Genomic DNA, 15,150 nt, shown 5'->3' on the forward strand with positions numbered 1-15,150 from the left:
TAACCTGCATGTCTTTGGACTGTGAAAGAAAACCCACACTAACGCTGGAGAACATGCAAAGTCCACACAGATGGCCCGAGCCGGCCAGCAGGTCCAAACCCAGAACAGAATAACACAACCACCACAACTCTAAAAATATAAATATAACAGGATCTTGCTATATGTACCACTGTGCTCACCAGCTAGTTGCCAACCGTATCTGTGGACTGTTTGGTGCTGAGCAGGGGGTGGATTTATTAGAGCGATGTCACCGTTGTGTCTGGAGAGGATGCTAATGGGAGCAGATACAAGTACAGCTGAGGCTAATAGAGATGTCCGCAGGTCCTGCAGGTATTTGGTCATTAACAAAGGTATTGGAAAAAACTGTAATTGCAATGGTGCTAGATGAAAAGTCAAGAAATCCCCCAAGTGACTATTTCGGACATGAATGTTGTACCGAATTTTATGGTGTATTCAAAAACTCTTGATAGATTTCACTAAGCGTCAAAAATGTCAATCTTCTTCGCTAAAAGGAAAGTCGAAGGGTCACTAAAGTCATTAGCCCTGTCTTCTTGAAAGTACCTTTATAAAAAATTTATATGAAACAGCAAAATGTGTTTTGAGGGAAACGTAATGCAGAGCAAATTACGTTTTCTATTAGTTAAAAGGAGAAACGTTGCTTATTAACTCACTGGCAAATCGCAAAAATGTTGATATTGAACATATGAGCAAAACTTTCACTGACAACATATTTCAGTTGTTTTCCACAAAACAGGCAATACAATACCCAATATATCGTTGTCACTACATTAAAAAAAAACCTTTTTTATTAACATCTAACCAAAATAACAACCTTAACCACTTTGTCACCTAAACCTACGACATAAGTATTTGTCATTACATTTTTTTTTAAAATTAAAATACAACCAATATTTTGATCTTTCCCAAACCTTAACCAAAGTGATTTTGTTGCCTGAACCAAGGACAATCAGGACGTAATTTTATGTCAACTATTTACATGGAATGTCCTCTAATACGATCTGGTGTTTACACACACCGACACGTGTAAACATCACAGCTGTGTGTCATGCACAAAAATGATAAAATACAGTAACTTGACAGAGCTGCCAACTCTCGCATCAACCATGAGACAAACGCAACTGACATTTGTCACTCACGCCACAAGTGCATTTTCTCGCAGTGAAAAATTAACTACAGATAACTTCTGATAGCAGCACAGCGCTCCCTCCCTTTCCTCTTGCACATCCAGGCAGGAGGGAGTGAGTTACTTATTTATTATTATTATTGTTATTTCTGCTTGGTTAGTACAAAATTAGTACAATACTGGGAATATTTTCTTGGGTGGGTAAATGACCCATTAAGTGGTGCCAATATTGGTGCCGTTACATATGTGTGAGGGCAGGTAAATGATGCAGCATGTGGTATAATGGAAACTAAACTACAAATATTTTGCAGCTTCAGAGCGGTTGTACTTTTAGACCTTTCACTGAGTTGCATTCATTGTCATTTTAAGTCAGCAAACGTGGGAAAGAGGAAACCCAATATGCTTTCCATCTTGCGTTGGCATGAATTAGGAAATTGCTACGTTGTGGATAATACAACCAACATTGCCCGCTATAGAGTTTGGATAGTTTCAGCTGACCTCTATTGTAGTTTGTAATTAGGGATAAAGACAGCCTTGTTGCCGCTCTTCTTGTCCAGTTGCACTTTGGTTGACTTCTGCGGTCCGCAACCTAGAAACTGAACACTGGGCGAACTCTGGAGTAAAAGCAAAGACAAACATGGCCCAGGAAGTTTATATCCAGTACACTCATCCCTTATAGATTCTTGATTGACTCGTGGTGGGTGTGTTATTTGCAAGCTTGTCGCTTCTATATTCTGTCAGGGTCGTTTTTATGATTGAACCGTCCTTTTCTCTTTGCTCTGCGCTCTGGTCTTCACTCATTTGGGTTTGTGGTGAAACTGAGCCTTGCTTCATAAAATTTTCCATCAACAGCAGCAAATAACAACAGGGTCAGATGAGGAGAGTGTGGCCCTTAGCACGCACTACAGAGGCCAGGGCAAACGGCCTCTGGTTTGGCCCGTCCTGCAGATTCTCCTATATGTGTGTAGGTTTGTGAGGGGAGCACCATGAAACCGAGATCATCCTTCTGTTATTATCTGGGGCATCATCTGGCATCAATTGTCTAAGCTGAAACGTGCATAATTGCTTTCTCACATGCAAAGAGCTGGTGACAGGCTGGTTGATTGTAATGGTGGTTTGTTTAGTCACCGTCTTGGCTGGGTGAATGAAGAGGTGAGGCGTTACTCTAAAGCCTGCATTTTCTGAATAGTTGCATTTTATAACTGTATTGTGTTAAGAGGAAATGGGTGGTTTAAGCTACCTTCTGCCAAGAAATTTGTACCTTCGCTCAGTTTTCTCAAAGCACGCAGTGCTATTCTAACACACCCTGCTTCCCCTCCAAATGAGACTATTGATGGCCGAGTTCCTTCTACGCTGGCTGGACTGTGTGTGACTCAACAAAGTCCTCACTCCCCCACTGGAGAGAGCGCTGCGTGCTGTTTAGGTCTAGCAACATGTTCAGCACATTCCTCCGAAATAGAGAGGGGATTAAATAAACATTACCGTCTGTCTCTAAATGAGTTTACTCACTAATTATACATAATGGTAGATCATTAAGGTTGATTAATAAGGGGTTTTTATTGTTGTGCTTGTTGGGAATGGCTTGTGCTTCCTAGTTTATGTTCAGTCAACCCTCAGAGGAGCTGATGAGTCCTGCTCGCTGCCTCTGTGTTTCGTCAAATTGTGCCCAAACAAATTTACATTTCCATTCCTTTTACTCCTACTGAGCAGATGGTGTGTGTTTTAAATGCAGCAAGGAGAGCCTGGTAGATCTTTGTGCCATAACCAGAATGGAAAACTACTGAAGACGTTTAAGAAAATAAAAACCTCATAAGACTTCTGATGAATGCCTGAATTACAACTGGAAATGCCGTATTTTATTTCTTGGGATCTGGACAGATTCAGGCCACCCTGTGGAAAACATATCCCCCTGCTGTTTGCTGGCTCACTATAGTTACACACAAAACACACACTTCCAGAACCTCCAACAGCTTTAACATCACAAAAACAATCGTTTAATGATGTCATGTGTACTTACAGAATAAGCCCTTTTCTGCATGCATTTGATTTAACAATATCCAAACTATTATTTTTTCTATATTGAATGAGATTTGCATTGTGTGGTCCACATCAAACAGACAGCATGTGTCTGCAAAGTCCACCATGAGATTAATACAGCAAGCGACTTACAAGAAAGTAGTGAGGTTTAACCAACAAAAGAAACTTGACTTTCCCAGGCAAATCACCAGCAGACATGGCAGTCACCCAAACAAGTCGTTTCCCCTTTTCTCCGCCTGACTATAATTCGGAAAAATGAATTTCAAAACCGCACAGACATATTGGTTTGCTCAAACAATAAATTTTTTACTTTCAATAGCCAGCTGCTGTCAGTTTTGTACCAAAGAATTTGGCTTATGTCACATAACAAATGTCACACAGGATCCCTGTGTGTGTCTTTAAAGAACTGAAATTCCTTTGAATCAAACTGTCAGATGGTCTAAAAGGCCGATTGTTGAGTCACAGCTTAAACTCATTTCCCATGTTCACCAGACATTTACAGCGGATAACAAGTTTGACTTTAAATCATGACACCTACCTTTTGCATTGTGAGTTTCAGCTCCTGGATGGAGGTTCAGTCATGAAATTCCTAAAAAAAAAAAAAAAAAAAAAGTTATGAAATTTGAAAAAAACATTTCCCAGCACTTGTCATTTTCTCTGGACTGTCTCTTCTATGTATATGTGTGAGAACCATGTTTGATGTGCAACAAGGCGATATAAAATCAGCTTTGTTCTAGCAGAAATCACCCAGATTAACACTTTTAGAGATTATTGGACCATATTTTTTTCAAGTCTATTTTTTTTGTCTAAGTTATTTGTAAAATGTGTTTCTAGATGGATACAAATAAAGCTACAGATACAAATACAAATAAAGTAATTGTAGTGTACACTTCTGCAAACCATGGCTACATAACAATAGTTTTGTCATTATGTAGTGGATATGTTAGAATTTTTGCTTTTTTTTAAATTTCAACAACACTTTGGTTAACATACAATAAGATTCAGGCACAAAAACCACTTGGTTATGGCTAGGAAATGATCGTGCTTTGGCTTACGCTTTTTCAAATCCAACTGCAAGCCCTGTAATGTAATTTTTTTATTATTACAATACGTAAAACATTAGCAGTATTCATTGTTATACCACCACAGCAGGCTCAATAAACCCCTCTGTCTGACAAACTACAAACAGTTATAAGAAGCCTGGCAGGTGTCTTGACTATGTGACACCTCCTAATGGCAAAGTCAGCTCATATTCTATGTCACTTTAGAAACGTTAATATGATACATATAAAATGTGCAGTTGTAGCGTATATGTGGTTTGCAAACATTTTCTTCTGGCAACGGGGCTGACTTGTGTTTTCTGAGCCTTTTCTGTCTGTTTCGTTTTTGATGCACAGAGAGCTGCTCGGGCATTCAAAGCGTGGCAGATAACTCTTGGCCTCTGTTGCCTCGAGGGCAGACACACCAGCGGTCTCCCTGCTCGTGCCATGAACAACTCTTCATTAGACTCATTTCACGATCTGTTTCCTGTCATTTAACACACCGGCGTCTGGCTGAGTGATAGCGCCAGCCAAGTTTCCGTTGTTTCACTTCATCAAGTGATAAGACAGAGGAACTACCCCGAGGAGTCTATTGTGCAGAGAGGGGATTGGTGTTAAAACAATGTCAGAGGGAGCAGAAAATGAGTGACAAGGTTTGTACTGCTCCACCTGTCACTGCTACTAATGAATCGCTCTTGTGATCCATCTCAACGATGACAGAGCGTATAATTTTTCCTGTCTGACCCGGCCTGACTCATGCTCATTCACCTCCTGTTCCTGTATTTCTCATTCAAAACATTCACTTTCCCCCCGTCTCAGTCTCAGCTCCCACACCCACTCCGTCAGGTGTGAATCCTCGACTGCTGTCTGAATATTTTTTCCTGGTGGATCACTTTCTGGAACAGGAGTTCGCCTGCTGTTTGACTGACACACCACAATGTATAAAATCATGTAATGGCTATGCAGCAGGGTGTTGGGAATTTTTATACAGGCCTCCAAGATAGCTGGAATGTCCTCAGGTCAGGCTTCTGGACAGACAGAGCAGCTGTTCTTTTTGGGATTTTGGGAATTCCTGCCCCTCCTCCTGTCAGTGCAGAGGTCGGGAGGTGAACAAGACGTGCGCATGACCCGTCTTTTAATAGGGTGCTGATGGGCTGTAGAGTAGCTGGGTTTCCATTACAGATTTGCGTAAAACTTAAGCAATACTTTCGAAATGTCGATAAATCACACATTTGAGATAACTTTATTTCCATTGCATAATGTTATGCGAATTCTCCTTTCACGACAACACTACAAAGAAGCATGGCGATGGATGTTCAAAACCTTCCTGATGATCCACTCAACTTTTGAAGAGTTACGCGGTGCATTAACACCTCTTGTAGCGCCTGTTGCATCATGCCCGAGGGAGCCAGTTCCTACCAACAAGTGCATAACCATACCATCATGTGACCTATAAAAGCGAAAAAGTGTTTCCATTATGGTTTTCCATTTTAGTTTTTTCCTGAATTGCCTGAAACACCACCTCATGCGGGCATATAAACTTTTTTTGCGATAAATGTGAGGTTTTTTTAATTGGCATGTTTCCATTTGGCCTATTTTATATTCACAAATTCAATCCGTGTAATTTGAGGGCTAACGGAAACCTTCCCAGAGTGTCAGTGGAGTGTGCATATCTTGTTTTGATGTGTCATAATGCACTTTAAAAAAGAAGATCGGACATTAGCGCACATAAAAGCAACCCACTCCTACAAATCATGTCATTTGAGGCCGGCACTTATGTGTGTGATTGTAGGAGATGGGGGGTGTGACCCCTGCTGTTTGATCCTGTATTTGATGTGGTAACATGGTGCTGAGGGGTCTGCTTTAATCATAACCGCTGTGAAGAGAGATGAAGCTGATCACGGCGTAGACTCTGTCATCCCTCCTGGGTCCCAGATCAGGGAACAAAGCCGGTGTTAGCAGACCCCAGGGAGGTAGTACAAGGCTCAGGCGTCCGCCCACACACACAGGACTCTGATTGGAAAGAGGGAAAAGGTGTGTCTGTTTCCCGTAACACGGCGTCCCGCCAGTGCCTCAGGGTGGCTGCCGTTTGGCAGATATGGAACTCAGACATGCCCAGAGGGGGTGTGTGAGTGTGTGAATGAGTAGTTATGGATGTTAGGTAGATTGGCAGGCCTCCATCATGTTTGGCAAAGGTATAGTTAAGTTCATGTATTTGTCAAGAAGAGTAATGGCCCTTGCTTGTCTGATAAGGTTTTATTGTAAGGAGACATACTGTAAATCTCAGTGAGGATTCCTTCAGCCTCCTTGTCTATAATGTTTTATGTTTTGTTTTTGCTGTTACTAGAATATACATTTATTTTGGCAAGATGTGAAATAAGTATTCAGTTACAAGGCAATCGTAAAATAAGACTCATATAGAGTAATGCAGAGATGACATTTTTTAGAAGTTAGCACCACCTTGGTTCCCTTGACAAAAACCTAACGGGATTTTTCTGTCAGATTTTTGATTATTGCCAAAAATAAAATCTGTGGTCAACAAAAGTTATTGATATTTATATATTTTTTGTTCAGTCAGATAACCTCCAGAAATGAAGACTACTTTTATGAATTTTTTAGGTGTAAATGCAATCTTTAGAAGTAAAACATGGGGTCTGATTTTAGCGTCATTTACTGGATTAAAAGTACGTCACTCTGTATTACTGTAAGGCTCCGCTCAGGAATGTAAAAAACAGTTGCTCTGATTGGGTAAAGTAACTGAAGTTTGTGATTCACCTCCTGCACCAGGTGGTTCTGCGAAGGCCGTGAGCTGCACAACTCTCCTGACATACAGATCTGGAGGGATGGTGACCTGCACACACTGGTGATTGCTGAAGCCTTTGAGGACGACACAGGACGTTACACCTGCGTGGCTTCCAACAGTATCGGAGCGGACAATACCTCTGCTGAGGTTTACATCGAAGGTCAGATGTTTTCAGATGAAGAAACTACCTTTAACCCTTTGAAACCTGCACAAATTAGCATGACTTCTTTAAAAAAAACATGCAACCTTTCAAGAAATGGCCCAAAAATGTAAAATAAATTAATAAAGAATTAGGAAAAATACCTTAAAATAAGATAAAAACAAAAAAAAAGAAAAAAACAAAAAAATTACCTCAAGAAAGGGCTAAAAAAAAATTTGTAGTTCCATAACATAATTTCAAATAACATATAATTAAAAGAATTAAATATAATTTAGTGGACATTTTTTTTTAAAAAAAGATAATAATATTGAATGATCTCTCCCAGCTAATATTCAGATAATTTCTCTCCTTTTTTTGCTCATTTTATTCATGTTCCTGGAAGAAATCAAACCAATTTTCTCAAGTTTGAGAAGGTAAAATCCTCATAAAAGGCATCTGAATGCAGCATGAGGAAAGTGACGCACATCACTTAATTGGTGTTAAAGGGTTAAAGCACTTATAATGTTTTACAGCACAAAGGGAATTTTGCTTTATGGCAATAAACAGGGCTAAAAGGACAAGAAGCAATATTGTTTTGGACAGGATTTATGAGAAATAATGTCATAAAAAGAACAGATTTTTTCAGGAATCTTTGAGTTGTTGTTTTATTTTTTTATTATTATTGAAGAGATGCCCTGTATCATAAAGGAATAACAATGTCTGTTTTTTGTTTTTCTGCCATTGCAGGAGCTTCGTCATCAGACTCAGACGGAGAAGGAGCTGTGTCGAAGTCCAGATCAGGAACCATGCCTCAGTACGTGTGTTTTAGCATGACCTCTTGTAACCCCGTGACCCAATGAACCTTGAGCCCCTGAACAGGTTAACTGAGCCCTGCAGCAGCTAATCAGGTCTGCTGCCATTAAGTAAGGCCCTAAAGAGACCCTTAAAGAGCCATAAACTTTACCCAGCACACAGGCCCAAATCTGAATAATGAGGGTGCAGAAGGTTATTATGGTAAAAAAAAAAAAAAAAAAAAAAAAATCAACCTGTCAGGATGGTCCCCTGTACTTATTTCCAAACATTTAGCTTTTTACCTTCTCCTGTTTTCACTCTTTTCTTTTACTTTTCTCTTAAATCATTTCCTTCTGCTTCAAATGATAATGTTAACTTGTTAATTTGATGAAAGGTTGGTCCTAAATTTTTTGTCTGCAGATCCAGATGTGGATGCAGGAACTTTAAAAGAAAATTTCCTTAACAATGCAAAATAAGATTTTTTTTTTTTTTTTTTTGGTGTTGATATTTTTTGAGTACATACCTTGCTTGACTGAAAAAACATCTGGCACACATTTATTTTCATGTAGATTCAGGATGAGATCCACAAAAAAACTGGAACCTTTTTCTATTGTTAAAATAACGCATTCAGAGGATTGTGAAATCCGTATGACAGAACTCGCTTCAAGTGCTTTCTGCTTCTCTAAATGTTTTTGATTATTATCTGTTGTATAAATCTGCCTCCATCTGGACTACTTCCTGATTCTCTTTCTGTTTACACACTGAAGCCAACATCACTGATATCATCTTAATTGCTGGGGAGACAATTTTCTTTGATTCAAGTATCATATTTTAACTAAAAGCATATAGAGAAATGCCTCTTTCTTTCTTGGGAAAGTTTTTTTTGTCTGTGTGTGTGTGTGTGTGTGTGTGTGTGTGTGTGTGTGGTTTCTGATTCATGCTTTGTTAATTTTAGAGTTCAAAAGAAGACTACTTCAATGTCACTGACGATACGCTCATCGTCACCCAAAACCCCTGAGGTCCTTCCTCGTCGCTCCACCCTGGTCCAGTCCCTGTCACAACCCCCACAGCGGGTAAGCACCTTCAGCACACTGCACAGTGGACAGTAGATTAAAAAAAAAGCGTAAAATTCTCTGCAGTGACTTTATGCCTGTCTGATGGACTCAAACTGCTCTGAAAGTAGATTTGAATTGTCTTCCAGATGCAGAGCCCAGTTTCGTCTCTGTATGGTGGTGAGGCGTCAGGTCCTCCTGTATTCACCAAGGTAAGGGAACGTTTACATGGCAATGGTTCTTGCATGAAACTTTTGTTGCAGTTTGGCCTTCCGTTAACACAACAACGGCAACAACCCCCGATTTTGCAATCATACCGTTTATATAGAACCACAAGGTAGCATAACAACACTGTATTCCTTCCTTGAACAGGCAGTATAAATGGGGCTTTTGCATCAATAGTATTCATGAGGTTGAGCACTGATGTTGGGCAATAAGACTGGCTTGCAGTTGGTGTCTTAATTCATCCTAAAGATCTTTGATGGGGTTGACTCTGTGCAGGCCAGTTGAGTTCTTTCACACCAGTCTGGGCAAACCATTTCTTTATGGATTTTTTTATGCCCAGATGCATAAGCATGAACCAGTTCCCCAAACTGTTACCACAACATTTGTAGCATACCATTGTCTACAACATTTTGTACGCTGCAGACGTACGATTGCCCTAATTGGAAATAAAGGACCGAACTCAAACCATCAAAAACAGCCCCAGATACGTCCATACTTACAGTACATCATGCATGCAGCACATACACGCATACAGTACATTCATAACCTGATACACATGTACTCAGTCCTCTTGCCTCCCCATAATAACAGTATGCAGTGCTGCGGCTTTCAGCAGTGGGGGTCAGATAAAACACAAGCTCAAGAACACCCTCTTCCAGCTCAGACGCTTCAACACTCCCCCAGCTCCCCCAGCTCCCCCCTCCCCTCAGGCTGCGGGTCTTGTGATGGCGGGAGTCAGACGGGCTGAGGCAGAGCTTCAAACGGCCCTGCCAAACCCACAAGGGTCAGGTCTCTTTCACTCTCATTCAGCCAGTCAGGCTCTAAATCATTTTCCACTTCATTACAAAAGGACATTTGTTTTTCTTCACCTCCACCCGCCTCCCTTTAAAGACTGTCGCGGGCTTTAATCATCTCAATGAGAGGATGTTTGCCTCTATTGAAGTGAGCAGCACTGTGATGTCACCCCCCCCCCACACACACACACACACACACACACACACACACTGTAAGACCCGTGATGTACATGCCACCGCTGGTTTTCCCAAAATATACTAATGCTAAAGACACCCAGTCACAAAGAGAAATCGGCTCAGGCTCACACGTATTTACACCGACGCTGAGTGCCTCTTGTTGATAGAGATACCAGTCTGTGTCGCTCTGGCTCTGTTAACTAGCAGAGGAGACAACACGGTGTTGACAGTGGCTCCTCCATCAGCCCATATGTCTTTTTTTTTTTTTTTTGGCTATGCAATACTATAAGCTGTCATACGTATGATTGATTGGACACAGGAGTTTAATTAGCATTTGTTAGTTAAGGGTTCAGCAATTTTGAGGTTGAAAACATATTTGGGGTGTGCAGAGCGCAGCAGAGGGAGGGCATTTATTGACTATTTCTTTACACATTTAAGTCTCTTTAATCATTTTACAAGATGGTATATTCTTTTATTTTATTATTTTTTAACATTTTTATCTATAATCATTTGTTCTGTTATATGTTTATTTACCCTTTATCACTTATTTATTTATGTTACCTATTATTAAAATTATATTTATCTATTTTTATCTTTCATCTTTAGGTTTTTGCCCAAAAGTACAGTATTCACACATATAGGTGAACTGACTGTAAGTGTAGCAGATATGAGCATTATTAACCCCATCAGTGAACATATTAAACTGTTTTAAGCTACAATGTATGTTGTTTATTCTGGACAAATAATGTTGTCATTAATTAAATTTAAATATTTTGAATAAGCATAGAGTAAAATTGTGTATTTGTCATGACAGAATATGAAATAGTCTTCTTTTTACACTAAAAGCTAACTGGTAGCTTTTAGTGTAAAATATTTATTTAAGTATTTGATTTTGAAGCACGATATTTTGACAAAGCAAACTAGTTTAGTTTATCATTTTTTTAATTGTCAGAGTTGGGCAAAAGCTTGATATGAAATCTTCTACAAACTGCAAGAAATGAGAAAAAATAGAAATTAAGTTATGAAAGCTATGGAAAAATGTCTAGGGAAATGAGGCAAAAGCTAGGGAACAACTATATTTATAGATACATGTCATTACATATTTAAATGATTATAATTTCCACGTATTATTTTTCTAGATCAGTCCCTTTTGTATTTATTTACTAATTTTCATGTAATTTTCTTGAACTTGTTACTATCTGCTTGTGAAGTTTTTTTGTTGCTCGTCACTCTATTCCCATGTCTTTGAAAGAAATCAGCCATTTTTTTAGGTTTCAAAGGGTTAAAGGGATCTGGTAAATTGTACCTAAAGAGGCAGAACTCAGCTCTAGTTGTCTTTTGATGAATTCAGCCAGCAAGACAGCGACCTGCTGTTCTGTCATGAAACTGAGCCTTTAAAGGCGTTTGTGTCCACTGGCCTTTCACTTCCTCAGATGGTGTTTTTGACGATGCGTCATATTCAACCATCTCTGTCTCCATCTATCCCCATGCTGTAATTCTGAGGCAGATTTATCTTTTTCATTACCGGTTTCAGTCTCTTCTCATTTCCTCATCATTCTTCACTCACTGGCTCATTTTTCTCATTACCTCCTTCTTACTGTATCCCTCCTCTGTGCAGCTGCTGCAGGATGCCCAGGCGTCCGAGGGCCAGGTGGTGGTTCTGGAGTGCAGGGTCCGTGGAGGCCCTCCTCTGCAGGTTAGATGGTACCGCCAGGGAGAGGAGATCCTGGACTCCCCTGATTTTCGTATCCTACAAAAAAGTGAGTATTTTAGCTTATTTGATATTGGTCAGCAGCTGAGTGATTTTATGTATATATTTTAAAATACCCCAATAACCAAAATAATTCTGTTTTTCTTTTTCTCCTTTCTGCTTATCTTTCAATCAGAGCCTCGATCTGCAGCTGAGCCAGGTACGCCACCTCAATCCCCCCAGGTCTATTGAAATATGGCTTTTAATTACAACACTGCTTTCATGTTCCCAACCGCAGTCAGTGGTTAAATTAGTAATGGATCATAAGATGCGTCTGGAGACACAAATTGAGGTTAATGATTTCATTATCAGCTGCGGCCTTTCACTTAGTTATGACTACATCACAAATTAATAAGTCTGCGTCTCACAGGACACTCATATCAAATCTATGACAGTCAGAGGGAGTCCCTGGGAAAGTCTGAGAAACCACATCACCTCAGACACACACAAAATCACACATAAACAATGACACACGTGCTAATTTATGTCAGACACTTCTCACCTGTGTGACTCAGGGGTCACTTCAGGTGTTACTTTCAGGCTGTGAGTCAGTCAGACGTCCCTGAACATCTGTGCTTTAGTGTTTGTGCGGCTGTCTGTTCTTCATGAGTGGTTACATCTACGTTTGTTCTTCTTGCCCCGCTGCTCATGAACAGTGACTCATCAGTCTACTGCGTACATAATTTGTCTTTCTCCATTATTTTTTTCATATCTTTCATTACAAGTAAATCGAGTGCCAACATGTCACTCCACTCCTCACCTGTGCAGACAACTGTTTATCAATAGGCGGGTTTCCATTAACCCTTAAACTGCGTAGACTGACATTGTGAATATAAAATACCCCTAATGGAAACATATCAATTTCAAATGCACTCCCTTTTATCACAAAGAAGTTTCTACGCACGCATGAGGTGGTATTCAGGCGATTTGAAAAAGCCATATTTCGCAAAACTGTAATGGAAACACTTTCGCTTTTATAGATTACATGATGTATAAAAAAGAGTCATATGACTTTCGCAGGCATAACGCAGCAGGCGCTACAAGAAGTGTTATTGCATCGCATAACTCCTCAAAAGTTGAGCAGATCATCCAGAAGTTTTGAATCCACAATTTCTCTGTGAAATCCTGGACTATCACAATAGTGGAGGGGTTTCCCTTTCTATTATCACTTGTATAACGCGCCTACATCGTCTTCGATTGGAAATAATGACGGCTAGTGTGGTGGCTGCTAATGTTCTGAACATCCATCGTCATGCTTCTCAGTATGTCATTGAGAGGAAAAGAAACATAACTTAATGGAAACACAGTCATCTCACAATAGTGCTTTATCAACGTTCTGAAAAGTTTTGCGCAAATCTGTAATGGAAACCCGCCTAATGTCAGGTCTTTTAACCTTTAGGGTCATAAATGGTTTTGTCATTAAAGTTGTAAAAATTGTCTTTTTTAGAGGAGATCTGCACCCTGGTGATTGCAGAGGCCTTTCCAGAGGACGGAGGTCTGTTTTGCTGCACTGCGTCCAACCCGTACGGCTCCGTTAACAGCACAGCCCAACTCGCCGTCAATGCAGGTGTGTCCAACACACATGAGCAGATGTTGTTACCAGGCAACATCTGGGCATCATCAAGCAGCTGGAGGCACCACAGCCGAAAGTTGAAGCCAAAACAGGAGTGCTTTGAGATGCAGTCCCTGTTTATCCTATGGAAAACTTAATCAATATCACTTGAAAACACCGTAATCCTGCCTGTATTTACAAAGCCACAACACCGAGGAGGCTCAACAATGTGTTTCAGTGTCCCAGAACCACCCTCTCTTCACCTGCGCCCACAAAGTCAAAACAGTCATCTGTAGCAAGTTATATTTTCTTTTATCTAAAGCATCACCAGCTAACAGCATGCGAGCCAACAACAACAGGGAGCTTATCTATGTATCTATGTCCCCAGGGTCATATGAGCTCCAGTTAAATAGTTCTGTTAAAACACAGACAACCGCTCATTGCGATCAGGTCAAATTTTATCTGTTTCAAGTTAAAACATTTCATGAAATATTAGTAAGTCAACACTGACCTTTGGAGATGGTAACAACTGACTGTTGGAGTTCTTTCATCCTAGCCTAAACCCTTGACCCCATTCATAATCTTCACCTCTTGGGTAACAACAACACTAACCTACTACTGATTTTCTAACCCTAAAGTGTTTGACAGTAATTTTTCTCCTTTTCATGTTTTGTTTTTCTTTTCCTCTTTCTATATTACGTGTTTGACTAACTTTTATCATGTTAAATTTATGACTGAAATATGATTGTGAGTTATTCTCCATTCAAAAAGAGTAATTGTTATTCAGATTAAGGGCCAATTTATATGGCAAAGGTTTTTGCATGAAATGTTAAACTTTTGTTGCGGTTTGGCCTTTCATTTACACGACAACAGAGCTTTGGGGGCCTGAAAACGCAAAGTGAAATTTTTTAATTGTGTAATTTTTTGTAAACGCAACCCCACCAACTGCTGACCTGGCATGCATACTGCAGTGTTTTGGGTTGTTTTTCGCAGATCCGTGTATATGAGGATTGTTTTCACAATGTTATTGTATGAAAGCAGATTTTTCTAAAAACACAAAGGGCAAACTTTTCTGTTTTTAGTAGGGTCGTTCTTGTCTAAACATGACCTAAGACCTGTGTCAGTGCAATTTCATGACTGTCATAGGCCTGATTATAATCCCGTATCCTAACCAATGTCATATTAGGTGAATACACAGCTGGGGAACATCTTTCTCAGGTTCCCACAATGTGCTATATGTGGAATTGGGAAACATAGGACCATGGGAGAGCACATTGGGAACATAGGAATAACCCCGAACAACCAACTACCAACATGTAAAACTAACTAGCAGCTGCAACATGCTGCTCAACCCACCAAACAATCATCCTCGGCTACCTCACCTTTGCAAAAGACAAATTACACACTTCTGTCTAATACATTACAACATCATTTAAATCAGGTTAATATACTGACATCATTTTATGCCAAATGCATGCTGCCTGAGCCACTGAATAAACCAAACAGCAAACATTTTCATTAAGCAAGTCAGTACTAGCAATAAGTCAGTTCCTCTATAGTTAATTTATATTCGTATGATATGTGCTCTTCTGACAGTTTTGAAAGCAATTGTTCCATTTAAAAGACTTTTGAGGCACTTAAAATT

General features: G+C 39.9%; 1 protein-coding gene across 4 annotated transcripts in view; it reads left to right on the forward strand.

Annotated features, from left to right (window-relative positions):
- The window catches only part of palld (palladin, cytoskeletal associated protein), a 74,015-nt gene that overhangs the window by 21,755 nt on the left and 37,110 nt on the right, over window positions 1–15,150 (forward strand). For all 4 annotated transcript variants that reach the window (XM_042483446.1, XM_042483458.1, XM_042483464.1 and 1 more), the window contains exons 3-9: window positions 7,009–7,184; window positions 7,911–7,977; window positions 8,911–9,028; window positions 9,157–9,219; window positions 11,822–11,963; window positions 12,090–12,113; window positions 13,401–13,520. In XM_042483446.1, the coding sequence (XP_042339380.1) occupies window positions 7,009–7,184; window positions 7,911–7,977; window positions 8,911–9,028; window positions 9,157–9,219; window positions 11,822–11,963; window positions 12,090–12,113; window positions 13,401–13,520 (710 nt within the window). The remainder of the gene's footprint in view (window positions 1–7,008; window positions 7,185–7,910; window positions 7,978–8,910; window positions 9,029–9,156; window positions 9,220–11,821; window positions 11,964–12,089; window positions 12,114–13,400; window positions 13,521–15,150) is intronic.

This window comes from Plectropomus leopardus, chromosome 3 (genome assembly GCF_008729295.1).
Source record: "Plectropomus leopardus isolate mb chromosome 3, YSFRI_Pleo_2.0, whole genome shotgun sequence".
NCBI classification, from domain to species: Eukaryota; Metazoa; Chordata; class Actinopteri; order Perciformes; family Serranidae; genus Plectropomus; species Plectropomus leopardus.